Here is a 15,613-nt window from a genome sequence, read left to right on the forward strand (position 1 = left end):
AATATTATTTAAAAAATTCAGGCCCATATTATTCTAAATGATATCATAACCAATTAATTTCACAGCTTAGTCTAATGACCGAGAGTGCAAAGTAGATCCAATCTTATGTTCTAAATCCCTTTTGGAAACTAATTTAATGTTAAAACCTGGAGAATTTACTGCACATATATTTCAAAGCTTGCTTTTTTCATATGGCACCATAATCAGGATCAGCCTTCACATTAACATGCTTTATGTTCCATCCCTCACAAAGCTGGTGACCGCCATGACCGCGCCCTCCTTACCTCCGATTTGCCCTTACTGTAGCAGGCCTTCTTGGTCGCTTCATCACACTCCCACTCCACAGCCTGTAGGAAACACCAAAATGACAGCAACTATTATGACTTTGACTGAATAAAGGAGAAAAAGAAAAATAAGACACCAGTAACCAGACTAGGAAATGTGGGCACAACATAACATCAATACGGTATTTTCAAACTAATATAGACTTTAGATCAAGTACATAAAATTCAGTCATATGGGCTTAAAATGAGCTTTAAAATGGAAGAATTTTAAAGGGCTCACTCCCTAAGTATTTGCCTTGAAGCAGTAATCATGTGATATTTAGGTCTAGTCACTGTACAAGAAGCACATCCAGTGTGCTGGTAGCTAGTGCACAATTACAGAAAATGTCACTTCTGCGATATCACAGAATAAACCAGGACCATGCTTCAAAGAGGAGCCTGCAAACAAAATGATCTACATGCTCACAGGTGTTTGCATTTTATTTCAACAGTATGTCATCTATCAATATTCATAATGAAGGACAATTCTGCCTATCATTACTCCCAAGATACATATCAATGGTAAGTAGTCAATAAAATAAATAGCTCTTGCAAAAAGCACATCTACTATTCTCCTCCCCAAAATCCCAGTAATCTTAACACTATTATTAGCTCTGACTAAATATTTATAGCTAAACTTTTAAGTATTTTTTCTTAGACTTTCCAAATCTAACTCTTGCTGATCAAGTCGATGTGGGTACTTACACATCGGACGCTAACTCACACACGGAGCCTGTGCTTAGCTAAGATAACACACGGGGCTTACTTCAGGGGAGGAAATGATGCTTGCAAACCTTAATGAGCTCTGTGCTGAGGCCGTGAATCATTCCTTGAACACAGTTACGAATCTGAGCGGTTTATCTTTTCTATTACCGCAGGGAGTGTGGACTACTATGGGGTAAAAGTGTTTTCTCCATCTGTACACATGTTATTATAGATATGCTCTGTCTTAATATTAGAGCTGAATTTCTGAAGAATTCAGGGTCTCTGAAGAACTGGTTAAATCAAAATCAGAAAAAAATTAAGCGTGGGGCAATTTTTTGTTAATTTGGACTAATGTTAAATAATAAACTAAATTAGCCAGAAATTAACTAATGTTAAATATTATGAAGAATAGTGACTTTACTTCCTTCTAGAAAGGATGTTCTTCTAATTCTCCTAAACTTAGGAGAAAAACAAAGTCGTGCTAACACCATTATCTAATTTCTACTTGTCCTCCAAAGAATGCTACATAGCAAAGATGAAAACATGAAACATGGCATCTTGTATAACTTATCTAACTTGGCAAGTAGGCGTCCATAAGATAAGTGTTCTAGAGAGAACACTTCAGTGCCTTTCAAAGAGAAACAATCCTACAACTGTTTCCCTGGTGCAGACTTAGAGATGTTTGTCAGTGTCAACATCTGATAAGAGAATTTTATTCTTTCTGTGATGTTTTCCTGTTCCTAAGATTTCATGGCAACAATAAAGTCACAGTCAATCAGCATCTCATGCAAACAAATGACTTGAATTCCATGGTACGATGACAAATACTTTCATGAAATGTGACGGCACTTCCAAAAGTGATGAGAGCTTCACGTACAGTTGCATAACTGTCTATCCACGAAGCACAGAAAGAATAAATACATTGCTGTCATCCTGAGTGGAGCTTTCCTTTCTTGTAACTCTTTTTTTAAAAAAATATATCTTCATTGATTTCAGAGAGAGGAAGGGAGAGGGAGAGAGAGATAGAAGCATCAATGATGAGAGAGCCATTGATCAGCTGCCTCCTGCACGCCCCCGACTGGGGATCCAGCCGCAGCCCCGGGCATGTGCCCTGACCGGGAATTGAACCGCGATCTCCTAGATCCTAGGTCAACGCTCAACTGCTGAGCTACGGCCCAGCCGGGCTCTTGTAACTCTTTATAAAAGCCTACGCTTGTTTTTATTTAAATAAAGATACCAATGCCTTTGCCCTCACTTAAACTCAAAACAGAATTGATCCACTATGATATATTATTTTAGCAAAGCAGACCTCACTATAACTGCGATTTTATACTACCAAGAGGATTTAGTGTTATATATCACAGAGAGAAATTAATTTCTATACAGTGAAATGCTTTAGATAAAGAGGTATTTATAGTGGCCCTCAGTGGTCTAGCGATTTTGTTGAATGTTAAATAGTAATATTCTCTTCAGTAAACATAGAGCTAAGAGGAGCAGCGTAGTCTCAGGGTCATGAGAAGAATATTATTTATCAAAGGGCATCAAAACTGTTCAGATTCTTCTGCTGAAATGGCAAGCAAATAGCTTCCCACGGCTACCTAATTCTCAGGTAACCTTTGCATTTTCAAGATAAATACTGGCCAACGACTGGAAGGGGAAAGTAATAGGAAAAAGAATGTGAGAAATCTCAAAACTATTTCATTACTTTATTCAGCTGACTGAGAAAGAGCACTGCTCACAGAAGTTTACCAAACCAACAGAAAACAGGGCAAATCTTACAGATTTTTCTGAAGCCAGTTTCTAAAAGTAGTAAAATTTACTTTCCTGAGGCCTTTTCATTACACTATCACCAACTTCCCAACAATGTTCAAATCCAGAATTAATTAAAGACCATGACTGTATAGCTTTTCTGTTGACTCACTTTGTATCTGTGGTAGGATAAAGGGAAACTCCATCAGCAGCGGATCTGAACAACCTCAAAAAAAGCAGGTATCACAGAATTTGGGAAAGAATAGAGTGGGAAAATGTATCTTTTCCAGACTGGCCTAAAAGTGGGTGTTCCCTAAGTGAACTAGACTTTACCCGTTTGACCACTGTGGGGAAACACAAACAAAAAAAACCCCAGCTTCATTGGAGAGAAATATAAATATCAATGAAACCCTTCGGTAGGAGACCTTAGTTCTCAAAGCTACTCGCTATGCTGTATAAAACAGATCACGTTTGAACCTAGTCATAACTTTTTTCATTCCAGAAGATTTGTTCTAAATCAATTAAGCTTGTAATCAAGCCTCCACCCTCTGTTCTCAGTGGAGATTCTCGACTATTCTTTCATGAGCCATAATTTTGGAAGGTATCCCACTGCCAATTTGTGAAGCCATCTTACTGACTGGATTCCTTTTAAGATACTTTTCTACCTACCCAAACCTATCTTCATTATCAAACCAAAAGGGGAAATATTCTTCATTCTACACTCCAGGTCTTAGTACAGCACTCATGACCTAATTTCCAGGGTCTCTGGATGTTTTAGTCTTTCATTGTTTTCATCTCTTGTCTTTTTCCATTGCCCAACAGCCCAGGAGAGAAAAGGGATCCTAACGCCCTATTCCACTCTGCATTTAGTCTTCATTATATTTTTCAGTAGCAGCCTCGTAGCAGTGATATGGCCATTACTTGGGCAGCCAAAGCCTATACACCGAAGGCAAAGAGTTTGAAACGCCTACATTTTAAAAAACATGAAGATTCCTGTTTGGGGTGCAGTTTTTTGTCTGTAAATAGATACAAATAACATTTGTGGTCTTCAACGACTTACAAAGGCTTTGCTTTATGCGCATGCATTCATTCTCTCTTTCAGGCAATAAATATTCAGTAGGTACCCAGCAAGTGCAAGGCATTGTGATAGATAATGATTGATGGGGGGAAAACAGAGGCATAGATAAGACTTGCACACATCAGATATTAGCTTAAGATAAAATACCAGTGTCTCCCATGAGTCCAGACAAGATCATGAGAATGCAACAGTGCTCGCTTGCATTGTTACAGGAGCCATGCTCATCTCAGATCCAGTGATAGACTGGAACTTACTACATCATCGGTTTCCAGGAAATGACACTGTTACAAACAGACCTAAAGGGAAATGGAGTGGCTTTACCCAAAGTCATTTTTTATATGCAGAAACCCTGAACATACAAGGGAGCACCTAGTGTCTCCTGATACAGTGCACGCCTCGCTGGCCTGCACACACACGCACCCAGGCTCAGGTAACTGAGCTGAGATCTAAGGAGCAAAGCAGGTGTGGGAAAGAAAAATGATTGTCTCTTTTTATGTATGTGTTACATACATATAAATCCACCGTTCTCAGAAGTATATAAACAAAGCTGTGTATATCACATTCCACGATGAGAGAAGTTAATTAGACAGCGACCAGCAAAGGCAGATACTTTTCATAAAAATGAAGAGACAACATTCTTAGGCAGATGGGCCACTACTCTTTCAGCAGATGGCTTTGCTAATTAGATGCTGGCAAAAGATAACATTTAAGAAACCCAGTGTAATTACACAGTGCCAAAAATTAACAACCACCTGAGGGCTTTTTTTTAATATGTTTGCGTTCATATTATTATGCCATACATTTCTGTGAAATGCTGGAAAATGCCAACTTGTCAGGGCGATTATAAACAAATTGCCAGGGAGCACAAGCTATACCTTAGTTCAAAACGGAAGCAAACACAAACAAGTTGAAACTTGACATAATCATGGTTTTTATGAGATTTGAATAAAGTGTTGATCTAGCTCTCCTTGAGCAGAGACGTCATTGCTAATTACCTTCAGTGGCCACCTGTGACAGGTTTAAAACAAGTGGCACTTCAGGTGGCATGCTGTGCACTGAAAGGCATAGAGTGACTATAGTCACTTTGGAAGAATCTGTCCAACTTTTCTCTCTGCTTTCACTTCTGAGTGGATATGAAGCATGCTTGTTTACTTTTAATATTAATTTGCCATATACTTGCATTTATGACCATGTCAAAAAGAGGAAAGTCCATGCCATTCTTATGGGTGACCTCTGAGAATCAGAGAATTGGGAGGGGATTTTAGTTATAGTATCTCACTACTGGTTTTTTATTTTCATTACACTGATATCCTCCAAAATTAGAAATAAAGCTTAACCTTAGTGTATCCCATAAACATGTATTATTGTCATTTTTAAACCTTATTTTAAAGCCCAAGATTTTCTTCCACATAATACTACCAAATCAAATTTACTTTGAGAACTGCACAAGGGAGCTCCCAACTTGTTAAATGCTCATTGGGCTTTTCTGTATTTTTAATTGGGTTTTTAAAGTGAGAGCTGTTTGCTAATTGAGTAGATAGTGTACTAGATTCCTAGGGCTGTGAAAAAGTACCACAAACTAAGTGGCTTTAAACAGTAGAAATCTATTCTCTCTCAGTTGCCAAGGCCAGAAGTCTAAATTCAAAGTGTCCACAGGTTTGGGTCCATCTGGGTTGGTTGTGTGAAATTAAACATTTCGAACAGGAAAAGACAGTTGTTCTTATGTAGCAACAACGTTGTGCTCTCAAAATGAATCTTGAGGTATCACCCATCCCCTTCTCTGCTACAGCCTGCAGGTGCCCCTCAGCAACCTGGGGTACAAACTAAAGCCGCCTGCAATGTTCTGCCTTCCAGCCACTTACTTGCTCTCTGTCTCGTTTCCTAGTAACCCCCCACCACACACACACACACACTCACTCTCTCTCTCTCTCTCTCTCTCTCTGTTCCAGGAGACATGGATTCCTTGGTGTGATCCTCGGACCACGCAGACACGTTCCACATGCCCCGCTTCCTGGAACACTCCTGTCCCAGATACCCACCTGGCTAACAGCCGTGCCTCTTGTATGCCTTTGCTCACCTGTTATCTCTCCACTGTGGCCTATGTGTGTAACTATGTGCGTAAAGCCACATCTGCCTCCTCAATCCCCACCAGGAGGCAAGAACTCCACAGACAGTTGTTGGATAAAAGAATGAAAACAGAATACTCCATGCACACAGCCTTGGAACTGGCTCTGGGGTGTCCCTACACGACCCCCCCATGCGGAATGGGCATGTGAGGCTTTGGAAACTTTGAGTGGCTGGGTGAGCCGAGCAGAGCCGCACTTCTACGGTAAATACCCCCAAGGATTCCTCTTCTAAACACTTCATGTTGCCGTGAAGTGTGAAGAGAAACAATGAAGGTGGCATCTCTCTAAAGAGGGACAGGAAGGATGAGAACAGGGACTTCCACACTTATTCAGCAGTAGACTTGTTTCTTTAAGAAAATTCTTGTGCATAATATCATCTAAAAGAAGATAAACATGGCATTTACTAAAGTTATGTTTTAAGGGCAAGATGATAACATTAAATCATTAAAAAGGGTGAACCCAAGTGACTGCTGAGTCATAGTGCTCTCAGTAATTATTTCTACATTTTGTTTTGTTGCCTAATTTTGAAATAATACTGATTATACAAATTAAGTAATAAATAAGGCAACCTTTGAATCTCAGTTACTTTGGAGTATAATCAGAAATGAGAGCTGACACTTTATCCCGTGCTCTACAATGAACCACGTAATCCAGGTAATATGATAATAAAAGTTATTTCACTAAAGATTTCCAATGTGTTCATAATGCTGTATATGGTCTACATCGGTGTAAATTCTATTTTAAATAATAAAATTAAAATGTGTATAACATAAAATCCCTGAGCACCTCTAGAATCTTGAGATTATATGAAACAAATGTTAACAAGTTACTGTTTTAAGGGACGAAGTGTGTCTGATAAGCAATTGCAAGGGTTTGGAATGGACCCAAGGGTGGAGAAAAGCGAAATAATGGAGGAAGAGTTCTAATAGCCCTGAGCATAGATGTGCCCGACTGGGATGATTTTATGAAAAAACAATGCATTAGAAAGGAGTCCAATATTAAAGGACATTATAATATCTGGTATAATTTTCAATGATAATTGTCACAATGAGGCTTCAAACAACTATTGCACTTCAAAAATGTTGCCATTAATGAAAGTGATGTGTGAAGGTAAGGTTAGTAAGAGCAGCTGCTCTTGAGTTCAAAAAAATCACTTTCATGGATCCAAGCGGATTGGTTTGAAAAGTGGCTTAATGTCCAATCTGTTAGCCAAAATGTAGTGAAAAAATCCAATTACTAGAGGAATGCTTATTTTCAACATAAATTTCCTAAAGTCTTAGTGTTTAAGGAATGCAATTCAAAGTCAATCAAGCATAGAATAGAAGTGTTGCCATCAGCGTGGACTGACTTCTCAAGGACTTGCCTAATATTTCCCAAAAGTGTTTCACGAGAAAACTATTGCTTCTAATGTCATATTTTCCATTTTTTAGAACATACAATTACAGAGAAGATGTCATTCCAGCATCACAGTATCAGTAATGGTCAATAGAAATCATGGTGTTCTCTAGAAGCTAAGTGGATATATCCCAATTAAGTTAAAATTAGACATTTTAGCTGATGCACCAATTATTTTGCATATGCAAAGAGATACCCCAAAAGGAATAAATTGATTATAGAATGTCATGAAAATTATCAGAGTGCGCTGAGCTTGTTAAGGCTATTTGAAGACTTTATGGAACAATAACATGAAGTTTTGCAAAAAAAAAGGGGGGGAGGGGGAGGGGGGAGGGAGGGAGGGAGGGAGGGAGGGAGGAAGAGCATTTTGGCATGCGATGCTTAGTAGGACCTTGACCAACTCTGCGGACGAACAACTTGATATAATGAAAGTTTTCTTGGAAATGTCTCCACAAAACTAAATCTGTAGTATGGCTTTGACCAATGCTTTCTTCTTGCACAGAGCACCTGACTACTGGCAATCACATTCTAGGACCATTGGGAAACCAAAGAGAAACGACTTTGGCCCTAATACAGAAGTGCGTTTCCTAGTCATATGATGAGATTTCAGTTGGAAATACAGTTAAAGAGTTCGAAAGGGACTGCACCTCACAGGTCACACAAAGCAGTAGGATTTCTATTGTGAAGCAACATGAAACAAATGGATAAAGGGACCCCAGCAACTGCAGCATGGATGCAAATGAGGATGCAGATGCCCTGTAATTCTTTGTCTGCCTCAGAATTCCATTTTACTGATGTTAATAAAATATTTTTACACCTTCAAGAGTGACTATCCTATGGTGATTTTGTGTTGGATTTCTCTTGCTTGAAGGGTATGGTCACCTATATTGGGGTCATCAGTCTGGGCTCTGCTATTCATTATCCTGGCTAAATGCTAATGACATTCTATACAAACTGCCAGCTGACCGGCCAACAGAAATGCAAATACATGTGTTTGTTTTTAGTTTTCCATCAATATTTTCCGCTCTTCTGAAAAGAGCATCATGAAAAACAAACAACACTTCATACCTGACTTTCTCGGCAGGCCTGAGTTTGAATGTGTGCTGGAACCACTGGAGCGCTCATAAAGCTCAGGTTCTAGATGCTCACTGAGGATTTTTATACTCACAGGACCATTCAGAATGTACTTACTATTTCCATTATAAACACTTGCTTCCTAAGATTCATCTTACCACTACACAGATTAACTTTATTTCCAACTTTAGAACATATTGAGCTATTTGCTAGATCACAAGATATATTGAAAAGCCTTTTATGAGCCTTATCAGTATTATTTCCATAAATTTTTGCTTGCAGCGGAGAGAAATGAACATTCAAATTTGTTTTCTGGTGTACATTTGGGCAGTTACATTTCACTCTTAAATAAAATGTGTAACAAGATGCTATACTTCTGTTCAAGAAGCATTATTTATAATATCACAATGTTAAATGTGGATTTAATGAACGTTATCGATACATTCATTTTTCAGTTAATATTTAACATTCTCATTATTTTAGGATTAGCTGCTTGAAGTTATTAAAGCAACTACATAATTTAACATTAAACATCAATTTGTGATTTTGTCATTTGTTCCTTCAAACATTTTTCTCTCTTCTATAGTATAATCGGTTTATTTACATGCCAGGGGCAAGTCCTAAAATATTATCCTTCCTAAATTCCTTGAAGAAAAAGAGCTCTATCTACTAAACAAGTCCAAAAGTGTTAAGTATGACAATAATAGCTGGTGATTTTATGATATTTATAATGTTTAAGATATTTTGATTGAAAATGGATATTTTTGTTATACTTTACAATAAATGGAGGTGAACAACACTCAGTCTCTTCCACCCTTCTCCTTGTATTAGCAGATCTTCTGATATGTGAGTAGACAGAGCTGACAAGTAACTGGCAAATCTTGCAACTTTACCTAAATTCCTGGGAAGGAATTTGATTTTGAAGTCAATTATTTGGCTCTGTGGCTCTGAGTAGTATCCAGAAACACAAATTGCATATGTCGGGGGGTGGGCCATTGTGGCAGGCTGAGTAATGACCCTTGCAAAAGATAATCACATCTATTCCCTGGTACCTGTGAATGCTACCTGTAGGCAAAAAGGACTTCGCAGATGTGATTAAGGATCTTGAGATGTGGAAATTAGCCTGGATTATAATGAAATGTATCCTTATAAAGGGAGGCAGATGGAGCTTTGACACACAGAGAGGGGAAGGTAATGCAATCACGGAGCAGAGTTTGGAGTGATGCAGCCACAAGTCTAGGAAAGCCTCAGACTCCAGAAGAGGCAAAGAACAGACTCTCTCCTAGAAGGGCAGTGAGGGAGCTGGCCCAGGTTGCACCTTGATTTTAGCTCCACAGAATCATTTTGGATTCCTAGCTTCTAGAACTGCAAGAGAATAAATTTCTGTTTGCTTTAAGTCACCAAGATTGTGGTAATTTGTTACAGCAGCCACAGAAAACTAATACAGACATATGTACACATGAATTATGCACATATGTGCAAACACACAAATGATTTTAATGTCATCAGGTGGATAAATTCACCTCCACATCCTGCCAAACATCTGAGCTCATAGTCCCCGATATCAAAGAGCTCTCAGAGAGATCCACTCTGTGGTATGAGGAGTACTGATGGCGTGAGCTGGACTGTGAAAGAACTGCTTAGTGAATGGAGGGATGGGTGTTCATGAAAAGCAAAGGAATTAGCCGTGGAAAGGCCTGTAATGGAAAGAAAGTGCATCTGTTTGAGAAACTAAGAAGTCACTGGGATAGGGAATGAAGAGGAAGATGGCATTACAGGTTGGCATGCAGCTCAGGACTCTTTGATTTTCACATATGTGGAAAATTCTGAAGAAAAAACCCCAAGCTATTAAAAACAAAGTATTTATTTTGCTTCCAAACCAGCCAAATTCAGAATTCACACTAGAGTTTTAGGTATACTTGGGTCTCAACTATAATTCTCAATATCAACAGAAGAAATTTAAGGCTGTTTTTAGGGAACATGTTGGATCTCACTCTGATTTTTCCAGTTGTGACTCTGAATGTAATCACCACGGCCCACCTTTTGGATGAACAAACTGAGATCAACCAGACACAAAAACGAGGCGGGCAGAAAGCACTCAGTCATCTGGAGTTCACACACTGTTCCAAGAGTGACTAGCACATACAGGAGCAATGCAACAACAGGAATAAGAAATTAGGCAATGTGTGACAGTCACACACCTTAAAAGAGCTGCCAGGGAGATATATTGGGGAAAACATTCCAGAATTCTCGATGGGATGATGGCTGGTGCACTTCATTACACTCTCTGCCCATCACTACACACGCTGCCTTCCCAATAGCCCAGCAAATCAGGCACTGGTGTTAAATTTGTCCCACATAGCAGGTAGAAAGGTAAATAACTTACCAAAAGTCACCAAGCTATTAAACGGATGACCCAGGATTTGAACCCTGGACACACAGCTTCAGCATACAGAATCTTAGCCCGTGTACTATGGCCCTTTCTTTCAGTGAGTGGGTGCCAGGAACTTGCGAGATTTCTAAGTCCTTCCTGCCTCACCAAAGTCCCATTGAAAGGTCATCTCCTTGCTTTGAACTTTTTAGAGGAAATAAAATGTGCTGCTTTCTCTTTCTAATAAAAGGTGCAAAGACCCTTGGAGGGGAAATAGGAAATAAAATGGTTTGTCTGAAGAAATAATGCCTCTTCATTTCATCGTTACTGAGAATTTGACAGAACTGTTAAGGTTTCAATGTTGATTCCATAAACTCATTCATTTGAAAGGAGTACCTGGCTACCTGGCACTCACTCCCCCAGTCTCATCTCCTGCTTGAGCTCTGAAAGTACATGGAAAGCACAAAAGTAACTTTACTGAGAATAGTCTATCACTCTGAAATTCTGTGGAATCCTTCAAACCTGCTTGAAATAATATCAAAGGCAAGACAAACAGCAAGTATGTGCGGGTGCATCTATAATACCATCTTCTGACACATTACATTTGGGTCAAGATTATTAAACTACAAACAGGTCATTCAAACTTTGGGTTATATTCCCAAAGTGAGTGTATAAGTTGGATTTGATGAAATAAAGGAAAAACTGTCCCACAGAGATACCATGCAAGGCGATAAGCACATAGGTCAGGTCAACAGAGCTGAGTCCTGGATATGACAGACCCGCCCATTATGCAGGCACAGCCAATGAGATTCTAAGATTCCATGTCTTTCCTATCAAAGTGAAAGGTGGGTCCCCACCACCCCACCTGCAATAAGGGGGCCGGCCAACCCCTTTCTCCCATAACACAGCACAGCACAGTCTGAGACCACTGAAGAGGTGACACCAAGCCTGGAAAAGACAAACTAGGAGCCCTTGGGGCTGGTGCATTCTGGAATTTTACACTGGCTAGGAGCCAGCCTATCTGCTCTCTCCCAGAACATCACTCTTCCTGGCCCCCAAATGGTCTACAATTCCCCCTGCTATCCTCTTATTGGAGGATCCGGGCCTTTACAGTCTTCCTAAATGGTCTCAAGGCTGACAATAATGCCAGTATTGAAGGGGGAAGCCAAACAAACCTTCTGAAGCCATCACACAAGCTGTGGAAAAACACTGGGCTTTAAGTTTAGTATTTTCTCGGGCAGTCAAATCCTAAAGGAGCTCTAACATCTCTGAAATAAGTAATGCTAACAGTTATCCCCTCATTTCCTAAGGCCCAGAGATCTGATTAGGCTGGATAATTGAGAAGCTGCTTTTCCTTCTTTGTTTTTCCAAATAGGATAACTTTTTTCCCCATACATGTCTATATATACTCTCAGTCAAGGCCAACTGATTTAATGGATTGTGGTGATGGATCATTAGGTCTCTAAATTATTTTCTTAGCATTATTGTAGCTGCGAAAATCAAGCCACAAACATTCAAATAACAATTATAAAATATTTAATTGCTTTTTAATTTGAGAATGATTTCTGGTTATGAGAATTACCTCTATCCCAGTGTGTTCATCATTTCCCTTTGCATCTTCAATGACCTTATCAGTCTGTTTATACCATTTTGATTGGTTTACTTTCTATGGTGCTTTGACAAATGTCATTCGTAATTGGTTAGATTTGTGTTCATATTAATATATAAACCAGGTGACTCAGCCAACACATAATTTTTAATTACCCAATTTTAATTGAGTCTATTAAAAAATGGGTGCATCAGTCCTGGCGGGGTAGCTCAGCTAATCAAGGAGGAATGGAGAGACAGCAGGTTTGTCCGTCAGTCTGTCTTCTCCACTTTCGGGGTCAAAGGCCAAGTTATTAACATCATCAGGTCCCTCTTTCCTTATTTGTAAAAGACAATAAGAATCCTGCTCCAACTACCTGTGGGTCTATCTGGGCATATGGAGAACTGGGCTGTATGCTGGCTATGTGACTTAGTTGAATCTTTTCATTTCTCTCTCCTTCATTATTCCTGGAGAGCATTATGCTTAGTGAAATAAGCCAGTCGGAGCAAGACAACATCCACATGATTTCACTCACGTGCAATCTAATGAACAAGATAAACTAACAAACAAAATAGAGAGGGACTCATACATAGAAAGCAGACGGACAGCCGTCAGAGGAGAAAGGGGTAGCAAGGCTGCATGAAAAAGGTCAAGGGATTAAGCAAAAATATATATATATATATCATAGACACAGACAACAATATGGTGATTGCCAGAGGGACAGGGGGTGGGGGGGTAGAGGAGGGGAAAGGAGGGATAGATGGTGATGGAAGGAGACTCGACTCGGGGTGGGGAACGCACAATATAATATACAGATGATGTGTTATAGAATTGTACACCTGAAACCCATGTAATGTTATTAGCAATGCCCAATAAAAATATATATGTGACTATAGTACGGGCAGGTCATTTGCCTCTTCCTCTGCCCCCCTATCTGGAGGGAAGGTAGGGTTGTTCTTTCTGACTCAAGTGCATTTTCCCCTTGACTGTGATGATGCTGTGTATCTAATTTCCTATCTTCTATTCTGGTTTACATTATAACACAACCTCCTGATGTTATACAAACTTCATAAATATCTTGATCACGAGAGCAGGGGCCGGGCGCATCAATCTTCTGCACATCATGAACTTGGCATGGAGAGGCCACCCAGGGAACACTGTTTAGCTGAACTCAGCTAATAGCCATATTGTTGTTCACTGCAAAGCTATATCATCATTTCTGTAACTCACTAGACAAACTAGTTATTACCAGTTCTCGGTCTCTATTGTAAATTCTGTATATACGGAAAAAAAAAAATCCTGGAAATTAAATTAAAATAAAAAATAGCAATAACCTCAAAGGGCTGGGGAAAATACAAAAGAATTTATCAATGGATTTAATACAAAGCCTGCACATAGTAAGCCTGCAAAGTTAACTAATGCTTTCAATTTTTTAAAGGAAAATCCTTCTTAACCCCATTCTAATCCTTCAGGTACCTGTTTTTAATTTGGAAATAAGAGTAGTTCCCATTTATCCTTGGGGACATGACCCATTCCTTTCAAGACTCTCCGTGGATGCCTAAAATCTATATATACCATATTTTTCCAATCTATGCATAGCTATGATAGTGTTTAATAACTTTGGAACAGTAAGAGATTAACAATAACTAATAATAAAATAGAACAATTATAACAATATATTGTAATAAGAGTATGTGAATATGGTCTCTCTCTCAAAATATCTTACTGTCCTGCACTCACCCTTCTGTGATGATGTCAGATGACGCAAGGGCTACATGGTGAAAAGAAATGACGTGAATGATAAAGGAATTGTGATGTAGTAAGGCTACTATAGGGTTACTTGAAACTGCTGTACTAGGAAGTGAATCTGATAATCCAGGTGACTAAGTGACGAGGGGTGACAGATAGGCAGGTAGCTTATACCTCTTACAGCATTCAGACGACAGACACAGGAATGGGTCATGTCCCAGGCAGGGCAAAGTGGGATGGGGAGAGGTGTATTCACACTACTAGGAACAGCATGCAATTTTAAAATTCTTTAATTGTTAGTTTTGGAATTTTCCACTTAATATGCTGTGGAAAGTGAAACCACAGGTAAGGGGGAACTACTGTGCAGCTATAATGGAAGGAAAAATGCAAGCAGTTACTGAGCAGAAGGTGGCCTGTAATATTCTTAAAGGGCTCACAGTACCAAGTATGTCTACACGTGTTGATGAGAAATTGTTTTTTGCTTTAGGGGAGATTTGAAAATAAAATTTCAAATAAATGCCTAAGAAATTCCAAATAATTTGAACAGCTAAATCCATTCAATCAGTAGGTGGGGGGAAAGATACAGATGTCTGCTTATTGCAGTATTTGGAGAAAGCTGAAACAACCATTAAGGAATGTACATGAAGGAGTCATTGAAAAGTTCTTATTCATGTGTGATACAGTGAAATATATAAACTATGCCTGTGTATCCACCCTCTTCCACCCTCAGTTCCTTGCCCTGAGCTCTGAAACGCTTGCAATTTCCTTCCTTATTCAAAACAAGCTCCTTTCAAGCACACTGGAGTTTAAGCTTATGAGGTGATTCTTGGTGGACACCAAAGATAGCTTAAGGATCAGGGCTGGTTGTCAGGGGAAGCAACCTCATTAGGTAGAGTGTTGGCACTTACAGGCCACCCCTGCGCCTCCAGGAAGGGAAGAGGGGTTGGAGATTGAGTTCAATCATTAATGGCCAATAATTTAATTAATCATGCTGATGTAATAAAACACCCATTAAAATACCTAAAAATGAAGGGGTTCAAGGAGCCTCCAGGTTGGTGAACATATTGAGGTGCTGGAAGAGTGCACCAGGAGAGAGCACGGATGGCCTGCCACACCCTCCCCTCCCCATTACCTTGTCCCGTGCATCTCTTCTGTTTCGGTGGGTGTCCCTGAGTTGCATCCTTTATAATAAACTGGTAAATGTAAGTAAGGTGTTTCATTGAGTTCTGTGAGCCAGTCTAAAGAATTATTGAGCTGGGGGTCGGGGTGGGGTGGGGCTGGAGGAGCCCTGGTTTATAGCCAATTAGTCAGAAATACAGGTGACTATCTGGATTTGTGACTGATGTCTGAAGTGGGAATCAGCCTTGTGAGACTAGTACCTTAATCTGTGGGTCAGAGAAACTACAGAGTGTAAGAACTGAAAGGCATTGTAGGACTCCCGGTTAGTGTGCAGAG

The 15,613-nt window shown here is 39.5% G+C and overlaps 1 protein-coding gene across 3 annotated transcripts in view; it reads right to left on the minus strand.

The window, feature by feature from the left end:
* Positions 1–15,613, minus strand: part of SEMA5A (semaphorin 5A) — a 362,170-nt gene that overhangs the window by 117,085 nt on the left and 229,472 nt on the right. For all 3 annotated transcript variants that reach the window (XM_081133220.1, XM_081133222.1, XM_081133221.1), the window contains exon 6: positions 285–347. In XM_081133220.1, coding sequence (XP_080989346.1) covers positions 285–347 — 63 coding nt within the window. The remainder of the gene's footprint in view (positions 1–284; positions 348–15,613) is intronic.

Source organism: Miniopterus schreibersii, assembly GCF_964146895.1.
Source record: "Miniopterus schreibersii genome assembly, chromosome: 3".
Taxonomy (NCBI): Eukaryota; Metazoa; Chordata; class Mammalia; order Chiroptera; family Miniopteridae; genus Miniopterus; species Miniopterus schreibersii.